At 45.9% G+C, this 26,675-nt stretch overlaps 1 protein-coding gene across 1 annotated transcript in view; it reads right to left on the reverse strand.

The window, feature by feature from the left end:
* Nucleotides 1–1,712: 1,712 nt before the first annotated feature.
* The window catches only part of NPFFR1 (neuropeptide FF receptor 1), a 660,400-nt gene continuing 635,437 nt past the window's right edge, over nt 1,713–26,675 (reverse strand). The window contains exon 5 of the mRNA XM_068257827.1: nt 1,713–1,775. Coding sequence (XP_068113928.1) covers nt 1,738–1,775 — 38 coding nt within the window. The 3' untranslated portion in view covers nt 1,713–1,737. The remainder of the gene's footprint in view (nt 1,776–26,675) is intronic.

The raw sequence follows: 26,675 nt of genomic DNA on the forward strand, positions 1-26,675 counted from the left end.
TCCCAATGCCACGTCAATGCACATTGGATGACCTGTTATCAGTCAGTGACAGTGTGTGTTATCACATCTTCCAACAGATGCTCAATAAACCCACTTGCATGTAGTTATCCAGTTAGGTCAACTACCGTATATACTCGAGTATAATCCAAGTTTTTGAGACCAAAAAAGTGTCCCAAAAGTGGGGCTTATACTTGGGTGATAAGTACAGAGGCCCCCCAAGTGCACCACCCTCCACTGCGAAAACCAGAGGTGCACGGTAACGACTATATCCTCCTTGGCATGTGCAGTGTGCCCGAGTGGAATTCGGGAGAGACTTCTGTGCCGCCCATCCCCGTGCTATAGTTCCTGAGTGTCCCCCAGGCATATGCGACGGTGGTGCATCTGTCATTCACGATCGGTTCCTTGTGTGTTCCCCTGGGATGTATGGCATACAAAGCAATCGTCCGTCTTTCTTCCCTTCCCCCTTTGCCTAAGTGTCCCCCAGCATGTGTGGCATATACAGCGGTGAGCCATCTTTTTTCCCTCCCCCGGTGCACAAGTGTCCCCATGGCATTTGCGTCTGTCAATCACCGATCTGCGCTGCTTGGAATTCCTATTGTAGCCGTGGTATCTTTGCTATGGCGACCTCTAGTGGCGCCTGTCATCACGTCATAGAGATGAGACTGTGGTTATGAGATGGAGAGGGATTTCAAGCAGCGGTCAAACATATTCAACAGCATTAGTTTACTGTTAATAAAAGTCAGTAGAGCCTGTATTTTATGGTGATCTAGTAGAGCCTGTATTTTATGGTGACCTGAAGAAGCAGGATAAACTAACAAAATGAATATTTTTTTGTGCAATAAAACTGAAAATTGTCCAGTAAAAAGACTGGTGTATGTCTTCAAGAGACTTAAGTCAACAATACCTTTCTCTTTTAAACTGTTTTTAATTGTTTTATATCACTTGGGTGCCTCCTGTTAGAAAACCCAAGGTTACATTACTACAAATGTGATCTCTTGCAGCAATGTGTAGGTACTGAAGCAAGTGTGCATTTTGTAGTTGAATGTCGGTTGGGGATGATTTTTACAATAACTTGATCCACACGGCGGAACAGTTGTCTTTCCTTTTTTTCCTTCTCCTTTTCTTTACCATTATATGTTGCCGTAGGCATATAAAGGCTGGTCTGCTGCTTGGAAGGCAAGAGATTAACAATTATTTTTCTTCTTAGAACCAGTATTGTTGCAGACTATTTATCACTCAGTAAGTGTACATTTAATGATTTTCATGAACAAATAACTAGTGTAAATGGTGCTTCTTTTATGCTTTTCTACAGCTAGGTTTAAAATAAATTGTTTGATATTCTGTACTTTGCTTTTTAACCATTTTAAAAAGGCAGTTTATGTACTGTATGGTGTGTGCATGTTTGTGTGTATGTTTGCTGATTGCACCCCTTTCACCTTTTTTTTAATAACACTACTCTCTAAACTTCATTTCCTTTTGACAATTTGCATACCCATTATAAACTTTTTTTTTACTTGTGTGTGCTGTGTAGAGCTAATTACAAAAGCGAGTGGTGTATGCAATAAACTGCGTAAAAAGCAGAATTATGTGGGTAAAGTGTTATGCACGATGGGTTAATGCACTGCATGTCATGCATGTCAACTTTACACATGTAATTCTGCATAATGCAATTTATTGCATACACCCCCTAGTGACTCAGAAGATTTACCTGTTTTACTGTATATCTGAGCAACCAGCTCATTCCTTCAGGTTATCTAAGTATGTGGCTGGGCGATCTAAAGTGAATGGAAATGAAACAGGGAGTTACAAAGTAGGTGCTAGAAAGAGACATTCTATGCTAAAAATAAGGTAATCTAAGCAAGCTATCCCTTAAATCTATCTAGCTGGATCACGCCTGGGAGAAGGTCTTCCAGCATCCGAGGCTGAGACACCAAAGTGGGTTCCCCACCAGCCGTCACATATCTGATCAGGCACAAGACTTAAGATGCCCATACCTGATTACATTTTTTTAGGGTTTTTTTTACGACCAGAGAAATCTGATCAATTTTCCACTTCATCGAATAATCAGAAAAAGTAAACCAATATACCATACACTTATGACTGATTTGTCCAAAAATATCAAACAAACAATCAAATAAAAATGTCAGTTTATTTCTCTAGCTCATTTTTTTTACACTTCCAATCAGATTTTATAAAAAAAAAAAAAAAAAAAAAGGAAAATCAATCATTTTTGTCTCAGGTCGCTTTCACAGTGCCACATTGCAGAGCTGCGCTATAAAGTCTTATAACGCTGCTTACCGCACTGCAATGATAATCCCATGAGCCGTTCACAGTGCGACGTTATCGTCGCATGGAAAATGTTGCTTTGTGGTAACTCACTGCTTGCAGTGCGTTACCTCTTAACGCAGACAGGTTGTGACTTTAACGTCGCATTAAAACGCAACGTCCCACTGTGAATATGCCCTCAATCAAAAACAAAATTATTTTCAACTTTGTATACAATCAAACATTTTTATCAAGAAAAGGGAAAATCAATTTAATAGTATCATAATAGTATCAATAGTATGGCCACCTTCACCACTTCACCTCCAAGGGTTTTTCCCCTTAATAAACCAGAGCAATTTTCACCTGTCAGTGCTCCTTCCATTTGCACGCCTATAACTTGTTTTTTGCCACCAATTAGGCTTTCGTTGAGGGGTACTTTTTGCTAAGAATTATCTTATTCTAAATGTGTTTTAACAGGAAAAATAAGAAAAAATTGAAAAATTCATTATTTCTCAGTTTTCGGCTTTTATAGTTTTAAAATAACACAATTAAAACCCACACATTTTATTTGTCCATTTGTCCCGGGTATTGCAACATTTACAATTTTTTCCCTAGTACATTGTATGGTGCCAATATTTTATTAAAAATAAAGGTGCATTTTTTCAGTTTTGCATCCATTACGAATTACAAGCCCATAATTTACAAAGTAACAGTAATATATCCTTATACATATTAAAAAAGTTTAGTCCCTAAGGTAACTATTTATGCATTTTTTTCAATTGTATATTTTTTTTATTTTTTTATTTTTTTACAAAACTTTTTAGGGGTAACTATTTGGGAGTGTGGGCGGTAAGGGGTTATTTTAAATGTTAAAGAATGTTGTTTAATGAAAAAAAAAAATATGTAGATGTAATTTTATTATTTGGCCAGAAGATGTCCTCGCGCATAACTTCTGTATGCGTAGTATTACTATGCAAAGAAGACGTAATGCGTGGATGTGTAATGCTAAGTACACACTTGCGATAACGATCGTTCTAAAGAACCGATAATTAGCCGACGAACGATTGGAATGCAACAATGGAAACAGACAACTGTTATACACATACATCAACGATAGTTCTCAAGAAAAGGAACGTTAAAATGAGAAGTATGCGCATGCAAACGGATGTTACATGGGGTTACAATACATTACAATAGATCATAGTTAAGTTTAATTCAAACTATAGTTCAAATAGTAAACATTAGCAATAGAAGGATCATTATAAGTTGTGCTAAACAGGAAGTAGTAGAAATGTTACTTTCTGATGCATGTGTACATTTCCTTGTAACGATCGTTATCGGCAGAGAACTATACACACTTTTGTCTTTCAATATGATCCATCCTGGCAGATTTTTTCCTCTTGCCGATATCGCTCGTTCGTCGTTGTATTTAATAATCGTTTGGTAAACGTCTTTACCCGATTGCCGGCAGAGCGATCATTAAGCTGCTGTTAGGAACGATCATAGTCGCAAGTGTGTACTTAGCATTAGTATTTTTTTGTGAATGGCGGCGCTGTCATTCACACGGGGTCTTGTATCAATGAATGGTAACTGTGCTCCCATTCATTGATTTCCCAGCTAACAATCTGCAGCGGTGATGATCGCGGGAGCATGCGGGGGGCAAGCAGGAAGGAACGTAGTAGCTACGCCCCTGCAAGGAGATATGGGATTTTGCAGGGACGTAGTTACTCATCCCGAGGGAAGGGAAGTGGCTGAAGGATACCAGAGCCAAACTAACTAGGAGAAATGGGGGGGGGGGGAGTAGGCATGTACTGCAAGTTGTCCTGATGCCCACCACTGCCCCGTTCCCCTCTGTCCCCATCCTTTCCTACCTTAATGCCCCCTGGTAGTACCTTTTGGGTCGGCCGGGTTGGGTATAAGTGAGCCGGCCCGGCTGTACACGCCTTATATTGCATGCCCACGGCCGATAGTGCTCTGAGCATGGACATGACATAGTTGTGACATAATGCACATGTGCAGTGTGCTCCTGGCCACGGGCACGCAATGTCTGATGCACGCAGCCTGGCCGGAACCTGCGCACTAATCCCCGACCTGGTTGACCCAGAGGAGGCAGAGGGGGCATTTATGTAACAAAGGAGAGGACATCGGAAAATGGGGGGACCGGAGGGCATCAGGACAGCTTATAGTACATGCCTGCTCTCTCTGTTTCTCCTAGTTAGTTCAGCTCTGGTATCCTTTAATGGAGTTATCAGGCTAAAATACCCTAAATGAGCTTTACTCACCTGGGGCTTTCTCCAGCCCTTTGCAGCTGACTGTCCCACGGCGACCGCTCCGTTCCCCGCCACTGTCCCGGTCTCCGTTCTCGGGATGCAGGCCGACCGCGGGGTCGGCCTTACTGCGGCTGCACAAAGCGCCGCTGTCAATCATGGCCATGTGGGCCATGGCAAACTGCACAGGCGCAGAAGTACTGTGCCTGAGCAGATCGCCACGGCCCATGTGACTATGACTGACAGCGGCGCTTTGCGGCATGGGACAGACGGCTGCAAGGGGCTGGAGAAAGCCCCAGGTGAGTAAAACTCATTTATGGTATTTTAGCCAGATAACTCCTTTAACCAGTTCACCCCCAAGGGTTTTTATCCTAACGGACCAATAACTTTATTACTACTTATCACAAGAAAATGATCTATACCTCGTTTTTTTCGCCACCAATTAGGCTTTCTGTGGATAGTACATTTTGCTAAGAATTTTTTTATTCTAAATGCATTTTAATGAGAAAAACAGAAAAAAAAAGAAAAAAAATCATTATTTCTCAGTGTTCAGCCTTTATAGTTTTAAAATTAAACATTCTCCTGTGGATAAAACAAACACATTTTATTTGCCCAGTGGTCCCGATAATTAAACCGTTTAGATTATGTCCCTACCACAATGTATGGCGACAGTATATTATTTTGAAATATAAGTGGTTATTTTTCTGTTTGTTCTGGCCATAATTACAAGCCCCTATGTAATAAATTAAAATTAATTTTCCCCCATAAAATATAGAATAAAAAAAGCTGAGTCCCTAAGGCAACTATTTTTTTTTTTTTTTAAGCTGATTTTTTTTTTTTTACAAGTGTTTTTTTTGGGGGGGAGGGTTGGAAGTGTAATTTTATTAATGATGTGTATATACTTGAAAATGTATGTATTTTGTGGGTGTAATATACTTTTTGGCCACAAGATGGCGCTGGTGAACACTCATAGGACGTGTTCACTTTTTTTTTTTTTTTTTTTACACACTTTATTAAACTGTTACATTTCCTGTTTATGTGAATGGACGTAGCCGCTGTTCGCGGTCACGTCCATTCACTCCAGGCACTGCGATTGGGTAGAGGACTGTTCAGTCCTCTTCCCCAATCGCCCAGCACGGGATCCCGACGGTAATGGCGGCGGTAGCGGCGGACACACGGCGGTAGCAGCGGCGGGAATGCGCGACGTATTAAAACGTCATGTTGCTGTTAATAGCGGTAAGCATGACGTTTTAATACGTTAGGATGGCGGTAAATGGTTAAAGGGACTCCGAGCAGTGCAGAAACTATGGAAAGATGCATATCATTTTAAAGCTCTCTTTCTTCTCTCCCCAATGATATATAAACCACCGCCCTACGCCTTTAAGTTTTCGTTATTTTCGCGATTGAAATTGCCGCGGCCGCCATTTCAATCGCGAAAATAGAGAAAACTAAAAGGCGTAGGGCGACGATTTAGGTGTCGCCAGAAAGAGGAGAAAGAGAGCTTTAAAATGATATCCATCTTTCCATAGTTATTTGTATTACACAGGACGACTTTTTCCTAAAGTCAGCAGCTCCATTCAGCTGAATGGAGCTGCTGACACTGGGGAAAGTGTCGTCCTGTGTAATACAAGTAACTATGGAAAGATGGATATCATTTTAAAGCTCTATTTCTCCTCTTTCTGGCGACACCTAAATCGTCGCCCTACGCCTTTTAGTTTTCTCCATTTTCGCGATTGAAATGGCGGCCGCGGCAATTTCAATCGCGAAAATAACGAAAACTTAAAGGCGTAGGGCGGTGGTTTATATATCATTGGGGAGAGGAGAAAGAGAGCTTTAAAATGATATGCATCTTTCCATAGTTTCTGCACTGCTCGGAGTCCCTTTAAGGTAAATTTACACTTGAACCATTCATTCACAGCTGGATTTTTGTATGTGCTTTTTTGACAAATAGAATGTTAACATTTTTATACTTGATAATTCTTTTATTACAAAATTGTAGATGTCTGAGGAAAAAGCAGACGGCTGCAAGTATTTTTTCATGGAATATCTCATTAGCTATTACTGAGTGAGCACATTGTTTTATGTAGGCTGTCAGTTCTAATGTGTTTTCTCATGGTAGAATATTGCTGTGAGGAAACGCGGAAAAGCCGCCGCTAGTACTCAAAGTAAGACGGCTGATTCCGCGTTCAACATGGCAGCTAGCGCGCAGTCGGAGCGCAGAGAAACCACCGCATGCCCAGACAACAGGGCGGCGGATTCCGCGTCCGACGCGGCAGGTAGCACGCATAGGCCTACTCTTGTCAGTGATGCTGTATGCGGAGAAAACGCCGCACGCATAGACAGCGGTGCGGCGGATTCCGCATTCAACACAGTAGGAACATTACAACACATTACAACACATTACAACACAGTCAAAGGTTAGTCAGCTGACCAAGCCGGTCAGCTGACAATTTCAGCAACTTCCATTGGTCCAGCACATAGGGGTGGCGCTAGAGAGCGCTGGTGTATATATACTGGGTGCTGGTCATTTCTCTGGTGTCTGGCGTTGGGATCACTACGTGGTAGCACTCAGACCTTGTCAGTATCTGTGTTTATTAGACAGTTTCGTAGGTGTTGATGATCACAGAGCTTACACCTTAGCCTAGGAATTGTATTCTTATCTGTGTTATTATCTAGACCAGTTTCCAAGGTGTTGATGGCCAAGGAACTCACACCTTAGTCTAGGAATTCTGTACCATCTGTATCATTATTATTATCTAGTCTAGTTCCAGGAGTGTTGAGAATCTAGGAGCTCACACTCAAGCCTAGGCATTGTTGATTATCTGTTATGACCTTCTGCTTTCCTGACTATTCTTCTGATCTCTGATTCTGTACCTTTGTTATTCTGATACTCTGTTGCCAAACTCTGCTGGTCTTAGGATTCTGCCCCTGTATACTGTCTCTGTACTTTATCTGTCCGTGTGTTAACGACCTGGCCTGCCCGATGTCGAGAACGCTCTCTCCTGTTAAGAGATAGTTCGCAGATCTGTCAGTGACACTTCCTCATTGGTGTCACTCACGTTCTGTCCTTCCCACTCTCTACCTAGCTCCGCCCCTCGGGGAGCTTCAGACCTGTGGAAGGAACCTGATCTCAAGCATTATCTCCCACTGTTTAGCACCCTTCTCTCGGGTGCTCTCCTCAAAGTATTACTGTTGCACCAAACACTCTTATCACTCAGGTGTCCAGAGGTTACAGATATATCTGATTATCGGTGACACTGCAGATCATCAACAATCGGGTATATATCTGTATTCTCGGTGTTACTGCAGATCGCCGGTAATCAGACCCTCTCTGTGTTACACCGATCGTTACAGAACCCCAGACCAAAAAATGCAAATGGACGCACACACTGACCGTCTGGGCGCACTTACCACTTCGGTGGACTCCATCAATCAAGTGCTGGGTAACCACAAAGCTATGATTGACGCTTTGTCCGGTTCTTTACGTACCCTCCAGACGGCAGTGGACGAGGTGCGATCCCCTCCTAGCACAGACATACGTAAACCTGTACCTGAAAAAATTTCTGGTCACAGATCTGACTTTCGAAATTTTAGGAGTAGAGTGTTGTCATATTTTGAGTTGAGATCTAGATCTTCAGGAACCATGACCCAAAGGGTCACGTTTATTAAGACTTTGTTATCAGGCGACTCCCAGACCTGGGCATACAGTTTACCCGCTGGAGATTTAGCCTTAACCTCCGTAGATGAATTTTTTAAGGCTATGGCAGTAATTTACGACGATTCAGACATTGCCTTGACTTCTGAGCGGAAGCTCAAGTTGTTGCGTCAAGGTAAGAGTCCAGTCGAGGAGTATGCTGCCGAATTTAGGAGGTGGTCAGTTTCAGCCAGGTGGGACACCTATGCTCTTTTAGACTGTTTCTTATCAGGATTATCAGATGAGGTCTCTGATCTTATGTTAAGTCAGCCTGAACCTAAAACCGTCGATGAGGCCATTTCATCGGCAATCAGGATTGATCGCAGATTACGTTATCAAAAGCAGACACGGGGTAGAAACAATGTTAAAATGGTGTCCTACGCTGCGCCTCCGGTGACTCCACCTCCTCCAGTTTCACCTCCTCCAGAGCCAATGCAGATTGGTCGGTCAAAACTGTCCCAAGTGGAGCGGAGACGCAGGATTTCTGAGCAGTTGTGTCTTTATTGTGCAGAGGGGGGGTCATAGAGTACGAAATTGCCCTAAGAAGTCGGGAAACGCCACTGCCTAGGAGTAGTTGGGGGTAATACCCTACGCGTACAGCTCTTACCCCTAGAGGATAAGCGATTACTTCTCCCTTGTATGATTACATGGGAAGATAAATCTGAAGTCTCTGAGGCCTTCATTGATTCAGGCTCAGCGGCTAATTTTATGGACTACGAATTTGCTTTGAAATTAGGTGTTACGCTCACTCCGGTTAAACCACCCCTTCAGGTCACGGCAGTGGATGATTCCCCCCTACAGCTTAACCATCCAATGTCCCAGACACCTGAGGTGGAAGTCACTATAGGGGTGCTGCATAGAGAGAAGTTGCAGTTTTTTGTATTGCGCATGACAACCTCCACAATCATCCTTGGTATGCCGTGGTTACACCCTCACTCCCCTCAGATAAATTGGGCTACCGGTCAGCTAACGAGCTGGTCAGCCCACTGTTTTCGTCATTGCTTAGTGAAGGTGACCTTAGGCCAGACCGGGATTCATGTGGAGGGGGTCCCGGAACAATATGTTGAGTTTTCGGACGTATTTTGTCCCAAGGCTGCCGATAAACTACCTCCACATCGCCCTTTCGATTGCCCGATTGATCTCCGATCAGGTTGTATGCCCCTAGAGGCCATCTCTACAATTTGTCTGGGCCAGAAAAGGTGGCCATGCAAGAATACATCCGTGAGAACTTGGCAAAGGGATTTATTCATCCGTCCCGGTCACCTGCCGGATTAGGTTTCTTTTTTGTAAAAAAAAAAAGGACGGAGGCCTTCGGCCATGCATTGATTACCGGGGACTGAATAAAATCACAGTTAAAATTCGCTATCCATTACCTCTGATAGACGATTTATTCACTCAGGTCACCAATGCCAAGATTTTTTCGAAATTGGACTTGCGGGGTGCATACAATCTGGTGCGGATCAGAGAGGGCGATGAATGGAAGACGGCCTTTAACACACCCGACGGGCATTACGAGTACCTGGTGATGCCCTTCGAATTGTGTAACGCCCCGGCCGTCTTCTAGGAACTCATTAATGAAGTTTTCAGAGAGGTGTTGGGTAAATTTGTCGTAATATACCTGGACGATATACTGATCTTCTCAGACAACCTCTCTGAGCACAGGGCTCATGTCAAATTCGTGCTGCACAAGCTTAGACAAAACAGGCTTTATGCTAAATTGGAGAAATGCATTTTTGAGGTGACATCTGTCGCTTTTCTGGGATACATAATTTCCACATCGCGCCTTTCTATGGATCCTGCCAAAGTCTCTGCTGTCCTGGAATGGCCCCAACCAGTAGGACTCAAATCTCTTCAGAGATTTTTAGGGTTTGCGAATTACTATAGAAGGTTCATAAAGGGGTACTCCACAGTCATAGCACCCCTCACCAGTCTCACAAAGAAAGGTGCAGATACCAACCACTGGTCCTCCGAAGCTCTGGCCACTTTCTCCACTTTGAAAGAATTGTTTTGCTCTGCACCCATATTGAGACACGTAGACACCTCTTATCCATTCATTGTAGAGGTTGACGCCTCAGAAGTTGGGGTAGGGGCTGTGCTGTCTCAACGCTCTGGGCTGCAGGGAAGATTACACCCGTGTGCCTATTTCTCTCTGAGGTTTTCACCAGCAGAGAAAAACTACGATATAGGTAACAGGGAGCTTCTAGCCATTAAGTTGGCCTTTGAAGAATGGCGTCATTGGCTAGAAGGAGCAGAACATACTATTACAGTTTACACTGATCACAAAAATTTGGAATGCATTGAGGGGGCTAAGAGGTTGAGTCCCCGTCAGGCTCGGTGGTCACTGTTTTTCTCGAGATTTAGATTTGTAATTACGTACACTCCGGGTAGTAAAAATATTAAGGCGGATGCCTTGTCCAGATGTTTTGAGCCAGAGACAGCACAGCCCTCAGACCGAGAGACCATTGTCCCACAGAGAGTAGTGCTGGGAACCACAGACACTTGGAAAGACTGGACGGAGACTTTAAGTCCCTTCCAACAGGATATCCCTGAGGGAAAGCCTGAAGGGGTTATGTTTGTGCCACTACCATTTTGTCTTCAGATTTTGCAGATGTTCCACTCACACAAAAATGCCGGGCACCCAGGGGCCTCCAGAACGCAAGACTTGGTTGCTAGATGTGCTTGGTGGCCTTCTCTGGCAACGGACTGCAAGGAGTATGTTAGAGAGTGTGCAGTGTGTGCAAAAAGCAAGCCCTCCCATCTGGCACCCGTGGGAACGTTGCAGCCTTTGCTCACCCCGAGTGAACCATGGACCCATTTGTCCATGGATTTTGTGGGCGAGCTTCCTAGGTCTGAAGGCATGTCGGTCATTTGGGTGGTAGTCGACCGTTTCAGTAAAATGGCCCATTTTGTGCCCTTGAAAGGACTCCCCTCGGCCCAGGAGCTGGCCGATCTTTTCATCATCCACGTTTTCCGACTTCACAGCATTCCGGAAAACATAGTGTCAGATCGAAGAGTCCAATTTGTTTCTAGATTTTGGAGGGCATTTTGCCATCAAATGGGCATGGAACTGTCATTTTCGTCGGACTACCACCCACAGACCAATGGTCAGATGGAAAGGGTTAATCAATCATTGGAACAGTTCTTGAGGTGTTATGTTGCAGAAGCACAAAGTGATTGGGTCAAGTTCTTGCCGTATGCAGAATGTGCACACAATAATTTGAAAAGCTCTTCCTCTGGGTTCTTTCCGTTTCAGGTGGTAACTGGAAAGTTGCCCAAGTTTTCCCCATCGCCAGTAGCCTCCACTCCGTTTCCAGCTCTGGAGGCTTGGCAAAAGTCGTTCAAAGCCATTTGGGGAATCGTGAAAAGTAATTTGGAAAAGGCTTTTCAAAGTCAGAAAGGTCAAGCTGACAAGAAACGATCTTTAGAGTGGAAGTTCCGACCAGGAGACCTGGTCTGGGTGTCCACACGTCATTTAACCCTGAAACAACCGTCGCCCAAGCTAGGTCCCAGGTTTGTGGGCCCTTTTTCTGTGACCAGGAAGATCAACAATGTTACTTATGCCATTGATCTTCCTGCCAGCATGCGTGGTGTAAGATCTTTTCATGTGTCCCTGCTTAAACCAGCAGTCCATGTGGGTGCCACTCCTCCTCCTCCTGTGATAGTAGACGACCAACCTGAGTATGAAGTAGAAAAGATTTTAGACTCACGGGTAGTGCAAAACTCACTACAGTATCTAGTGCACTGGAAGGGGTATGGTTTGGAGGAGAGAACATGGGTACCTGAGTATCGCATGCATGCGGACAAATTAAGAAGGGAATTCCACACTCGATATCCTGAGAAACCGGGTAGGAGTTGTCCGGAGTCCACTCCTCAGGGGGGGGGGGGGTACTGTGAGGAAACGCGGAAAAGCCGCCGCTAGTACTCACAGTAAGACGGCTGATTCCGCGTTCAACATGGCAGCTAGCGCGCAGTCGGATCACGGAGAAACCGCCGCACGCCCAGACAACAGGGCGGCGGATTCCGCGTCTGACGCGGCAGGTAGCACGCATAGGCCTACTCTTGTCAGTGATGCTGTATGCGGAGAAAACGCCGCACGCACGGACAGCGGTGCGGCGGATTCCGCATTCAACACAGTAGGAACATTACAACACATGTCTGGTGTGGCTGGGACTGATAGTCCACACTGGTTCAGGAGGACGCGCGCGCGCAGAGAGGCAGGGCCTTTATGACAGTCAAAGGGGAGTCAGCTGACCAAGCCGGTCAGCTGACAATTTCAGCAACTTCCATTGGTCCAGCACTTAGGGGAGGCGCTAGAGAGCGCTGGTGTATATATACTGGGTGCTGGTCATTTCTCTGGTGTCTGGCGTTGGGATCACTACGTGGTAGCACTCAGACCTTGTCAGTATCTGTGTTTATTAGACAGTTTCGTAGGTGTTGATGATCACGGAGCTCACACCTTAGCCTAGGAATTGTATTCTTATCTGTGTTATTATCTAGACCAGTTTCCAAGGTGTTGATGGCCAAGGAACTCACACCTTAGTCTAGGAATTCTGTACCATCTGTATCATTATTATTATCTAGTCTAGTTCCAGGAGTGTTGAGAATCTAGGAGCTCACACTCAAGCCTAGGCATTGTTGATTATCTGTTATGACCTTCTGCTTTCCTGACTATTCTTCTGATCTCTGATTCTGTACCTTTGTTATTCTGATACTCTGGTGCCAAACTCTGCTGGTCTTAGGATTCTGTCCCTGTATACTGTCTCTGTACTTTATCTGTCCGTGTGTTAACGACCTGGCCTGTCCGACCTCGAGAACGCTCTCTCCTGTTAAGAGATAGTTCGCAGATCTGTCAGTGACACTTCCTCATTGGTGTCACTCACGTTCTGTCCTTCCCACTCTCTACCTAGCTCCGCCCCTCGGGGAGCTTCAGACATGTGGAAGGAACCTGATCTCAAGCATTATCTCCCACTGTTTAGCACCCTTCTCTCGGGTGCTCTCCTCAAAGTATTACTGTTGCACCAAACACTCTTATCACTCAGGTGTCCAGAGGTTAGAGATATATCTGATTATCGGTGATACTGCAGATCATCAATAATCGGGTATATATCTGTATTCTCGGTGTTACTGCAGATCGCCGGTAATCAGACCCTCTCTGTGTTACACCGATCGTTACAATTGCCCCATGAATTTCACGTGTGATTTCTAAAGTGCTCATGCACTAGTTTTCTCAACAGATTCACATTGAGCAGAACAAAGCGCTCTGCAGCAGTGGTCAGATCAATATTATGCTAGATCCACACGGTGCGTTCGCGCACTCGTTTTCCCGCTCGATTCCCGTTGATTAGTTTATTTCCAACATGTCCGATTTGGATTTCGATGGATCGTTAGGTTGATTCGCATGCAAAGTATGCCAAATTGACCTAACGATCCATCGAAATCCAAATCGGAAATGTTGGAAATAAACGAATCGACGGGAATCGAGCGGGAAATCGAATGCGCTAACGTACCATGTGTATCCAGCATTAGGCAAGATTTTTGCTGAGCTGCTACTACAAAAAATAACAACTAGAGGGCAGCAGACAAGCTAAAATACATTATAATTGTACTAATTACTGTTAAATTATGATATAATGATTTGTATGTGTAGTACAGCTAAGAAATAAAACATTAAGATCAGAGACATAAGTCTAATTGTTTCCAGTACAGGAAGAGTTAAGAAAATCCAGTTATCTCTATGCAAAATAGCCATTAAACTCTACGACTTTCAAAGTCTGGAGAGGGCTGACTTCTGAAGTTTATTATCTCAACTGTCAACTTATTATCTCAACATTTTTACGCATTCCCACTGGTGCAGAAACATTAACACATACATTTTTACGCGTCGGTGGTTGAATGCGTTAAAATTTACGCATTAAACCACTAACGCATAAAAATGTATGTTAATGTTCCTGCACCAGGAATGAGTAAAAATGTACGCAATACGGTCCGCCGACCCCGAGGTTGGCAAAAACAAAACTAGCTGGTGGCGGGGGACTGGAGCAGCAGTGAGTGACTAGGAGGGCACAGGATGGCTGCATGGGGCTGGTAGAAGCCCCAGGTAAGTGAAACTCATTTTTTTTTTTTTTGCTTGATTGCTTTAATGGTGAATTTGTATGTTTTGTGTTTAGACGTTATCTTATTTGGAAACTGATGAAGAGCCAGTCTTCAAACAGTGTTTTCGCTTTTGTCGTCCATGAAATAATCCCTATCTGAAGTTGATTTTATCCTATATCATGTGTGGCATATATGGAATGTTAGCTCTTGAATAGTAATATACAGTATTTATGGATTTGTAGTGAAGAAAGTAGTGCAATAAAAAAAATTGAATGCAGAGTGCCTTGTTTCCTGGCTAGTTTTAGATATCCTTATACATATACAGTAGTATATGGAAACTGTATACAGGTGTGTTGGAAAAGCATACTATTACTATTTGCAAATTGATTACTACCATATTGAGTAATTGTCCTTTAGTAGCACCACTTTACCCACTTTAACATTTCAATGGTCTTAGTTCACTTTGAGTGAGTTTGTAAGCAGCACAAATATTTTGTTCTCCATCTCTTTTAGAAGGTATCAGTCAGACATTGAACTTGCTCTTGTTGTTTTACATGAAGATCAGCTGTATCAAGGTTAGGTCTGCAGAATGTTTTTCTTTTTCCAGCCATCCTACTACTTCAGTATGATTGTTTACTAACATTCATTTAATGAATTCTGTGAAATCTCTTTTCACTTTTGAATTTGTAAGGTTCTACGAAGGAAGCGTAGGTGTTTCATAGCTTGTTCTCTGTTACAAGATAAAACAAAACCTTGGCCTGCAAAAGGACAGAGAGGTGACCCAACTGTTACCATCCAAATAGGTCTACTTTTCAATGATCTGGAGCAGGGGCGTAACTAGAAATCACTGGGCCCCCTGCGAATATTTGGATGGGCCCCCCCCCATAGGTGCCAAATAATCGTAATGGGGCAGCGTTTCACTGTAAATTAATTGTAAAGTGGGCAGCATTTTACCAGACAATCGTAATGTGGGCCAGAAAATCGTAATGTGGGCAGAGTTCACCAGAATATCGTAATGTGGGCCAGAAAATCGTAATGTGGACAGAGTTCACCAGAAAATCGTAACGTGGACAGCATTCACCAGACAATCGTAACGTGGGCAGTGTTCACCAGAAAATCGTAATGTGGGCCAGAAAATCTTAATGTGGGCAGAGTTCACCAGAAAATCGTAATGTGGGCACCAGTCACCAGAAAATCGTAACGTGATCAGCAGTCACCAGAAAATTGTAACGTGGACAGCATTCACCAGACAATCGTAATGTGGGCAGAGTTCACCAGAATATCGTAATGTGGGACAGAAAATCGTAATGTGGGCAGAGTTCACCAGAAAATCGTAATGTGGGCAGCGTTCACCAGAAAATTGTAACATGGACAGCATTCACCAGACAATCGTAACGTGGGCAGTGTTCACCAGAAAATCGTAATGTGGGCCAGAAAATCGTAATGTGGGCAGAGTTCACCAGAAAATCGCAATGTGGGCAGCAGTCACCAGAAAATCGCCATGTGGGCAGCAGTCACCAGAAAATCGCAACGTGGGCAGCAGTCACCAGAAAATCCTAATGTGGGCAGCAGTCACCAGAATATCATAATGTGGGCAGCAGTCACCAGAAAATCCTAATGTGGGCAGCAGTCAGTCACCAGAATATCGTAATGTGGGCAGCAGACACCAGAAAATCCTAATGTGGGCAGCAGTCACCAGAAAATCCTAATGTGGGCAGCAGTCACCAGAAAATCGCAATGTGGGCAGCAGTCACCAGAAAATCGCAATGTGGGCAGCAGTCACCAGAAAATCGCAATGTGGGCAGTCAGTCACCAGAAGATCGTAATGTGGGCAGCAGTCACCAGAAAATCGCAATGTGGGCAGCAGTCACCAGAAAATCGCAATGTGGGCAGCAGTCACCAGAAAATCGCAATGTGGGCAGTCAGTCACCAGAATATCGTAATGTGGGCAGCAGACACCAGAAAATCGTAATGTGGGCAGCAGACACCAGAAAATCGCAATGTGGGCAGCAGACACCAGAAAATCGCAATGTGGGCAGCAGTCACCAGAAAATCCTAATGTGGGCAGCAGACACCAGAAAATCGTAATGTGGGCAGCAGACACCAGAAAATCGTAATGTGGGCAGCAGACACCAGAAAATCCTAATGTGGGCAGCAGACACCAGAAAATCCTAATGTGGGCAGCAGTCAGTCACCAGAATATCGTAATGTGGGCAGCAGACACCAGAAAAAAAATGCCCTTGTAAAAAAACAATTCACTTACCTGTCAGGAGTCTGTCCTGGCCTCTGGTGCGCAGATCCTCCTGTGCACTGCAGCACATCTCCCGCGCTGACAGGCAGAGTGCAGGGCTACGGCAAGATGGCAGCCGAAGCCCTGTACTGGAGACACAAATAGTCTCCAGTGCAGGGCTTCTTCGGCAGCCATCTTGCCGTAGCCCTGCTCTGCCTGCCGGAGACTATGCAGGCTGCTGGAGCGGGGCTGCGGGGAATGAACTGGCGCAGCGTCTATCAGACGCTGCAGCCAGTTGAGCACCTTGCTGGGGGGTCCAGAGCAGCACTCCCCCCGCGCACAGTGAGCGGGCCCCAGAGCAGCCCCGGGCCCCCCTGCGGCTGAGGGGGTCGCATCCCCGGTAGGTACGCCGGTGATCTGGAGGAAAACTTGGTCTTCTAAAAACAGAGCTTGTTTATCATCGCCCTCTGGTCTCTGAAACATTGAAATCCCTAGGTTGTCTGTTCTATGCCAAAGAGTGCATCTTCTCTGTTGTTTGAAGAAAGGAAGTCCCATAGCTGTGATAGGTTGGCAATTTTTTTCACAATTAAACCATTCAGACATAGATTGAGAAAAAATGCATGACTATTTGCTTACACAGATGCCTTTAAAGAGGAACTCCAGTGAAAATAATGTAATAAAAAAGTGCTTCATTTTTATAATAATTATGTATAAATGATTTAGTCAGTGTTTGCTCATTGTAAAATCTTTCCTCTCCCCGACTTACATTCTGACATTACATGGTGACATTTTTACTGTGGGCAGGTTATGTAGCTGCTGCTAGCTGTTTTGGCTGTTAGAGACCGCTGTAAACAGCTAATTCCTGTCTGTGAACCTTGTTACATTGTAACAAACTGCCAAAAGTACTGCGGTCCCAGAGCTTCTTGTGGGAGGGGTTTCAGCACAAAATCAGTCATACAGCGCCCCCTGATGGTCTGTTTGTGAAAAGCAATCGATTTCTCATGTAAAAGGGGGTATCAGCTACTGATTGGGATAAAGTTCAATTCTTGGTTGGAGTTTCTCTTTAAGGTGCTTTCCCCATCTGTCTGGTATATTGACCCCGGGCAAACGTCTCCAACAATAACCCACCTCAGATCACACCTGTGGGTATAAAGGACATTGGATGGTCCATTAATATACTGATGCACCTTGTATTCTTGTAAAATATATTTTCCAAGAATAAAACCATCCGGTGACTGAAATAAGGTGAGCAATTAAACTCAGGCAAGAAAATGCCTGCGGAAGAGAGGGTGATATCTCTCCCGAAATGCGTTGGATTGTAATTAAAGTAATTACAATAAAATTCATGGACTCTCAGTGCCTTACTAAACTCACCCCTGCAAACACATTACCATCCACAGGGATCATCCAGAGAAAGGAGGAGACTTGCCGCATGCCCCGTTCCCAGATAGTGGGACAAAGCGCTTCTGCTGGCAGACCCACAAAGGTTTTCCAGTCAACACTCCAGGTGAGATTACTCAATGAAGAGCCAGTTCAGTCTCACTTCCTTGCAGAGCCGGGACTAGGCCCTCCAGCACCCAAGGCTGAGGCACCAAAGTGCGCCCCTCCATCCCTCCCACCCCAGCCGTAACACACTGATTGCTATTAGGCTAAGTGGCGCCCCCGGGCCCCCAACACCTTACTCTCTAGTTATCTGGCTTGCAGTCACTGCCATTTATCCCCTTTTTCTTATTTCCCTTTGCTTTAAACACAATAGGGGAATGATAGCTGAGTGAGTTGTGTGCCTCCTCCTACACTGCCCCCCGAGGCTGGAGCCTCTCTCGCCTTTGCCTCGGCCCGGCCCTGCTCCCTTGACATTGAGTGCGCTGTTTTCTGTCTCCCTGTCCCTAAGTGATACTCACACAATGTAATCTGACAGGTGTACTGTAACGATCCGCTCAGCTGCCTGCGCAGGCAGGCAGCCTTTTGATCATTATTCAGGTCTGCATGCTGCAGGACTCTGGAAAGAAGACCTTCTGTCAGTTTTGCAGCTTGTGCTTGCTGAGGAATTTGCATACGTTGTCATGCAAATTGCCTGGCCACATTCATTGGAGGCGTGTACTATAAGTACTATGTGTGTCCCACAATGCTTCGCTGCTCATAGAGGTTTGTTCCTGCTGGACTCACCTGGAGTGTCAGCCACTGCTATCTTAGTATAGTTAATTCTTGGGGAGTGCTCCTTGCATTCCTAGTTAGTGCAGTCAGTTTGTGTATAATTTGTACTGCCTATTCTGTCCTGTCTTGTCTGTCGCGATTGCGCTGTCACCAGCGGCGGTTGATAGCGAATCGCTCTGTCTTGTTTGGATCGCACTAGCCTCTAGCGGCAGCGGCTGTGGATCCTTCTGATCTAGTTCCTGGAGTGTAAGCTGGAGCAGCGGTTGCTACCAGCTACCTCATCTGATCTGTCTTGTTTAGATCGCACTAGCCGCTAGCGTTAGCGGCTGTGGATCTTTCTGATCTGTGTTCCTGCTTGGATCACACTTGCTCTGGCGGAAGAGCGGTGGATCCTTTCTGCCTAGTTCCTGCTTCTCGTTTGTCTGTCTTGTCTGATACGGGCGCTTGCTGTAGGCTCGATGAGGTAACCGTTAAGCAAGCGTTCACGTTCTTTGTTTCGTGTTTGTCTGTTGATGGTTAGTTAGGCGTGCTTGTCTCTATTGTGCTATTCACGTGGAGACCGCGCATAACCGCGTGCACTGTTGCGAATGAGTGCGGTGTTCGCGGTTAGCTAGCGTTTATTATTTTCCGTATCTTCTCATTGTATGATTTGCTGTGCCTTTGCTATCCTCGTATTCTGTTCTGATCTGCCTGGTGTCACTTCTGGCAATCGCCGTTCTTGACGGTTGCATTTCTGTTTCACACCTGCTGTTGTGTGTGCGCGGTCGCGGGGTGGCGACTAGATTGGCGCACACACATACAACCTGTCCCTTTGCTCGTTCTCATTCGCAATCGCTTCTCTTGCGATTGCGTTCTGCGCTTCGTACAATTCCTGTCTGGCATTTGTGGAGGTACAGAGGATTGGTTCCTCTGCACTCCCCAGCGCCATCTGCCGACAGGAATTTCCCTCTACTGGTGCTTACACCAAAAGCTGGGTTCTAGTATCTTGGACACGCTTGTGGAGGACCTCCGCAGTGTCAGCGCACATCTTTGTGCGCTGAACACGGAGATATCCCACAATCGTTACATGTACATTTACGCTGTACATTTAAGGTATACTTTAGAGGTACCCTTGCAAGTTTTCCACCAGTGTGTCAGCTCACTACCTCATTGGAACACACCTTTACAATAACTTGATTTACACTGTAGAGAATTTGTTATTCCTTTTTCTCTTCTTTATCATTATTTATTGCTACAGACATTCTGGCTGGGAGCTCAGTTATGAGAATCAAATGTACCCTGCTGCACTGGCTAGTTATTGGTGTGGCCCGCTAGGGGATAGCATGTGGCTTGTGGTTTACGTTTTCATTGTTGTGCCATGGTTTTAAAAGCAGACAACATTTTTCTTTATCCCACATGACGCACGCAGTCCCGATTGTCATGTATTTCACCACTTAGAAGCTGCTGGTGCTTGAAAGAGACTAGATAGACTTAGGTGTAGGGCTGATCGGAACAGCTGAATTCCGATTTCGCCGAAATTCGGTGTACGAAAAGCGAATTTCGTGTTCCGAATTTTCGTGTTCCGAGTGCATTTCTATTGAATTAAATAGTGTCAAATTCCGTGGTTAATTGTAAAGCCCCTGTGTAATGATCCGCTCAGCTGGCTGCACAGGCAGACAGCTGTTTGACCATTCCTCAAGTCTGTGGGCTGCAGGTCTCTGGAAGAGAGACCTGTCTTCACTTTGCAAATTTCAGACTTGCTCTGCTGCTGAGGAATTTGCGTCATGTGTCATGCAAATTATCTAGCCGCCTCCTTTGAAGGCTTGCAGCATAAATACCATGTGATCCCACAATCCTTTGCTGGTCATGATGGTTTGTTAATACACTCCTGGAGTGTCAGCCTTGCTATTGTTTGCTAAAGATTATCTTAGAGTAATTCCTGGGGACTGCACTAGGCAATCCTTCTAGTGCAGTCAGGTTGTATTATCTGTATTGCCTGTTTGTCTTGTCCTTGCGATTGCACTGTCGCCAGCGGTAGGCGATGGTGAATCGTTTAGTCCAGTGCCTGGATCGCACTTGCCCTAGCGGTATTGGCAGTGGATCTCTCTAATCTATGTCTTGGAGTTTTACCGTAGCTACGGGTGCTACTGGTTACTCCTTCCGTCTGTCTTGCCGTGTGGATCGCACTCGCTCTGGCGGAAAGAGCAGTGGATCCTGCTAGGCCTATTCCTGTACTTGGATCACACTTGCTCTAACGGAAAGAGCAGTGGATCCTTTTATTGGGAGGGTATATGTTTGTTTGTCGGTTGTTCGTTTGTGGAATTTTGCCATATATTTATGAATAAATTTATACATCTTTCACCAGCTCTGGGCTCCCCATACCATCTTTGTTTGGTTGTATGTGGTTTTTTATGGGTGAGACGAGCCTAATAGGGTGATATCCCGTACCCCCTTCCTACTTTAATAGCAGTGGATCCTTCCTGTCTTATCCCTGAACCTGGATCGCACTCGCTCTGGTGGAAGAGCGGTGGATCTTATCTGACCTATTCCTGTTTTCCGTTTGTTTGTCTGTCTGGAGCAAACGCTTGCGGTTGTCTGCGGTAAGGCAGCCGTTTAGCAAGCGTTCCTGTTATTTGTTCGTTAGGGTGGCGTGCTTGTCTCTGTTGCGCTTAATGTGCGGAGACCGCGTCGTAAACGCGTTCGCTGTTGCAAATGAGTGCGGTGTTCGCGTTTAGCTAGCGTTTGTTATTTTCTTCACCTTCTGATTGTTGTTTGCTGTGCCTTTGCTACTCTCGTGCTTTGTTCTGTTCTGCCTTGTGTCTCTTCTGGCAATCGCCTCTCTCCTGCGATTGCATTCCCGCTTTGTTTCTGCGGATGTGTGTTCGCCGTCGCCGGGTGGCGACTAGATTGGGGAACACGCATTTGGTCTGTCTCTGTGCTCTCTCTAAGGGCTATCTTGCCCGGCTTTACTGTCCCATTACGTACAATCATTATCTGGCATCTGTGGCTGTGCAGAGGGTCTGTTCCTCTGCATTCCACAGCTCCATCTGCCGGCAGGAAATTCCCTCTACTGGTGCATAGCACCATTGCTGGGTTCTCTCCGATTATACGCTTGTGGAGGATTTCCGCAGTGTCGGCGCGCATCCTGACCACGGAAATAGTTACACAATCGTTACACCCTGTACATGCTATCATCACCAAATTTGGCATGTATATTAAGCAGATGAGTAGGAACATGGTAAAACATTTTTTTTGTGAAAAGATCTTATAGTTTTTGAGCAAAAGCAAGTTTCATAGTAAAAATGGGTGTTAAACTGTGTAAAATGACAGTGCTGCAGTATAGGTTACTGCATTCTGAGTTCTGTATACATATTGTATACATTTCATGAAAACAGACAGAGTGGGGTCCCCCCTCCCCAGCCTCCTTAACCCCTTGTCCCCCATGCAGGCTGGGATAGCCAGAATGCGGAGTCCCGGCCACGTGGGGCTTCGCACCCTGAGCTATACCAGCCTGCATGGCCCATGGTATGGGGGGGGGGGGGCTCTGGAGGAGAGGGGCGGCCAAGCCTCCCCCTCTCCCTACCAATCCAAGGACAAGTGGCTCTTTCCCACCTCCGGTGCCCCAGGAGGAGGTGGGGGCCGCCGACATCCTGGGGGGGGGGGGTTCATGGTGCCATCCGTGGGTCCCCTTTAACAAGCGGATCCCCGGAGGCCACCCCCTCACCAAAAGAAATGAGTATAGGGGTACACAGTACCCCTTACCCATTTCCATAAAGAGTTAAAAAAAAAAGAAATAAAAACACAGCAACGAAAATCCCACACCAGTATCCTCAGGAGTGGTCCCACGCCAATATCCTCTTAGGACATCCCACCACCCTCCCACACCGATGAACTCCCGCCACTGAATGGTCACAGTCAGCCTCTGCATCAGTATAGCAGATTGCAGAGGCTGCTACAGCCATTCAGCCCGGGAGTTGGAGGGGTGCATGGGACCTCCTAAGAGGATACTGGCGCTGGACCACTTCCGAGGATACTTTTCATCTGGGGAGGACAACTGTGGATCCGCTTGTTAAAGGGGAAGTGGTCCCAAACAGGGGTGTTCCTACCATAGAACGCAGCGGGCGTGGCGCACCGGGTGACTGTTAGCGAGGGGGTGTCGCCACGACCCCCTGCAGTGGCAGAGCAGGATGGGAAGCAGCGCTAGAAGGAGGGGCAGTGGGGACAGCAGCGGGGAGGGGGGCCAGAACCCCCCCCACCCTCACCTGGGTCTCCTCCTTCTGCCTCTCCTCCCCACCATATAGTACCGGCAACTGCAGGCTTGGCGGGTGGATAATTACTCACCTCACTTCCGCGTTCCAAGCACTGGAGCGCAGCGTCATTCGCCACAACTCTCCGCCTTCAATGCCGCCCCCTTTGCTTCCCCAGTAGTGGAAGCAGTGGGCAGCATTGAAGGCGGAGAGTTGTGGCGACTGACTCTGCGCTCCAGTGCTTGGAATGCGGAAATGAGGTGAATAATTATCCCGCCTGCAGTTGCCGGTATTTTGTGGTGGGGAGGAGAGGCAGAAGGAGGAGACCCAGGTGAGGTTGGGGGGGTGCTGGCCCTCCTCCCCGCTGCTGTCCCCACTGCCCCTCCTTCTAGCGCTGCTTCCCATCCTGCTCTGCTGCTGCGGGGGGTCGTGGCGACTCCCTCTCGCTGACAGTCACCCGATGCGCCACGCCCCCTGCGCTCTATGGTAGGAACGCCCCTGTTTGGGACCACTTCCCTTTTAACAAGCGGATCCCCAGATGTCCTCCCCAGATGAAAAGAGTTTAGGGGTATATAGTACCCCTTTCCTATTTGCACAAAGAGTTAAAAAAAGAAATAAAAACACGACAATGAAAAAAGTCCTTTATTGCTCTGAATTAATCAGGGGTACTTACCTAGTGATAATCCCACGCCAGTATCCTCAGAAGTGGTCCAACGCCAGTATCCTCTTAGGAGGTCCCATGCACCCGCCCAACTCCCGGGCTGAATGGCTGTAACAGCCTCTGCAATCTGTATCGCATAAGCTGAAAACACAAAAATTGTTTTCTGAAACAAGAATTTTCGGCAAACAGTGCCACAAACAAAATGGCTGCTGGGGAATCCCCATTCCCCAGAGGCCACCAGAATGAGCGTTATTTCACTTAAATAGGTGGGTCCAGGGGACCAGGGCACCTCCTGCTCTGGTCACCTGGACCCACCATTTATGTGAAAAATGGCTGGTTTCGCCACTCTAGTGTGGCCTCCAGCGTTTCAGGATTTCCCAGTGGCCATTTTGATGGCATCACTGTTTGCCGAAATTTCTTGTTTCAAAGGCAAAATTGTCATGTTCCCAGCCTCTGCTATACAGATGCAGAGGCTGACTGTGACCATTCAGTGGCGGGAGTTCATCGATGTGGGACGGTGGTGGAATGTCCTAAGAGGATACTGGCATGGGACCACTCCTGAGGATACTGGCGTGGGATTTTTGCAAAGGTAAGTATCCCTGGTTAATCTAGAACAGTAAAGGACTTTTTTCGTTGTTGTGTTTTTATTTTTTTAACTCTTTGTGAAAATGGGTAAGGGGTATTGTGTACCCCTATACTCATTTCTCCTGGGGAGGGGGCGGCCTCTGGTGATCCGCTTGTTAAAGGGGACCCCCGGATGGCACCATGAACCCCCGCAGGATGTCGGTGGCCCCCACCTCCTCCTGGGGCCCGGGAGGTGGGGAAGAGCCCCTTGTCCATGGATTTGACAAGGGTTCTGGGGGAGAGGGGGAGGCTTGGCCGCCCCTCTCCTCCAGAGTCCCCCCATACCATGGACCATGCGGGCTGGTATAGCTTAGGGTGCAAAGCCCCACGTGGCCGGGACTCCGCATTCTGGCTATCCCAGCCTGCATGGGGGACAAGGGGTTAAGGAGGCTGGGGAGGGGAGACACCACACTGTCTGTTTTCATGAAATGTATACAGTATGTATACAGAACTTGGAATGCAGTAACCTGTTCTGCAGCAGTGTCATTTTACACAGTTTAAAAAACATTTTTCCTATGAAACTTTGAAATCGATTTGCTCAAAAACTATAAGGTCTTTTCACAATTTTTTTTTTTACCATGTTCCTACTGATCTGCTTAATATACATGCCAAATTTGGTGATGATAGCATGTACGGGGGGCTTCACAATTAACAGCGGAATTTGGCACTATTGACTTCAATGGAAATCCGAATTGGATACTCGGAACTGCCGAATTTTCGAGTTTTGAGTGTGTTCTTGGAACTGCCAAATTCCGATGCCAAACTCGAAATTTGGAATCCGAGAGCTCAGCCCTGCTTAAGTGAAAAGCCAAATGAAAGGGCGGTGGCAATTATTTTTCTTCCTAGAAACTGAATTATTACTGACTTTATAAATAGTGCTCAGATAGCGTACATTTCATAATTTTCATGAACAAATAACTAAGTGCTTCTTTTATACTTTTCTACAGCTAAGTATAAAAGGTTATGTATTAATAAATGGAGACATTTTTTTTCCACTTAAGTTTGATGACTTCCACTAGTTGTGTATTAGCCATTCTAAATTAAACAGGATGTTTATGTATGGTGTGCACATGTTTGTGTGTATGTTTGTTAATTGCATTCCCTTTAACCTTGTTTTATAAAATTACTGTCTATACTAGCTCTCCTTTTGATAGTTTGTTGACCTTTTACAACTCATTTTACCCGTGTGTGTTGTGTAGAGCTAATTAGTAAAGCTAGCGGTGTAAGCAATAAACTGTGTTAAAGGACCACTTTCACAAAAATGGTAGAATTTAACCTCCCTGGCGGTGCATTTCTGTTTGGAATTAGGAGTCAAAAGCGGTACATTTTTTCTCAAGAATTTTAGTGTGAGGAAACGCGGAAAAGCTGCCACTAGTACTCAAAGTAAGGTGGCTGATTCCGCGTTCAACATGGCAGCTAGCGCGCAGTCGAAGCGTGGAGAAACCGCCGCATGCCCAGACAACAGGGCGGCGGATTCTGCGTCCGACGCGGCAGGTAGCACGCATAGGCCTACTCTTGTCAGTAATGCGGAATGCGGAGAAAACGCTGCACGCACTGACAGCGGTGCGGCGGATTTCGCATTCAACACAGCAGGAAGATTACAACACATGTCTGGTGTGGCTGGGACTGATAGTCCACACTGGCTCAGGAGGACACGCGTGCAGAGAGGCAGGGCCTTTATGACAGTCAGAAGGGAGTCAGCTGACCAAGCTGGTCAGCTGACAATTTCAGCAACTTCCATTGGTCCAGCACTTAGGGGAGGCGCTAGAGAGCGCTGGTGTATATATACTGGGTGCTGGTCATTTCTCTGGTGTCTGGCGTTGCGATCACTACGTGGTAGCACTCAGACCTTGTCAGTATCTGTGTTTATTAGACAGTTCCGTAGGTGTTGATGATCACGGAGCTCACACCTTAGCCTAGGAATTGTATTATTATCTGTGTTATTATCTAGACCAGTTTCCTAGGTGTTGATGGCCAAGGAACTCACACCTTAGTCTAGGAATTCTGTACCATCTGTATCATTACTATTATCTAGTCTAGTTCCTGCAGTGTTGAGAATCTAGGAGCTCACACTCAAGCCTAGGCATTGTTGATTTTCTGTTATGACCTTCTGCTTGCTTGACCATTCTTCTGATCTCTGATTCTGTACCTTTGTCATTCTGATACTCTGTTGCCAAACTCTGCTGGTCTAAGGATTCTGCACCTGTCTTCTGTCTCTGTACTTTATCTGTCCGTGTGTTAACGACCTGGCCTGTCCAACCTCGAGAACTCTCTCTCCTGTTAAGAGATAGTTCACAGATCTGTCAGTGACACTCCCTCATTGGTGTCACTCACGTTCTGTCCTTCCCACTCTCAGTTTAGCTCCGCCCCTTGGGGAGCTTCTGACCTGTGGAAGGAACCTGATCTCAAGCAGTATCTCTCACTGTTTAGCACCCTTCTCTCGGGTGCCCTCCTCAAAATA

The sequence above is a fragment of the Hyperolius riggenbachi genome, chromosome 10 (genome assembly GCF_040937935.1).
Source record: "Hyperolius riggenbachi isolate aHypRig1 chromosome 10, aHypRig1.pri, whole genome shotgun sequence".
NCBI lineage: Eukaryota > Metazoa > Chordata > Amphibia > Anura > Hyperoliidae > Hyperolius > Hyperolius riggenbachi.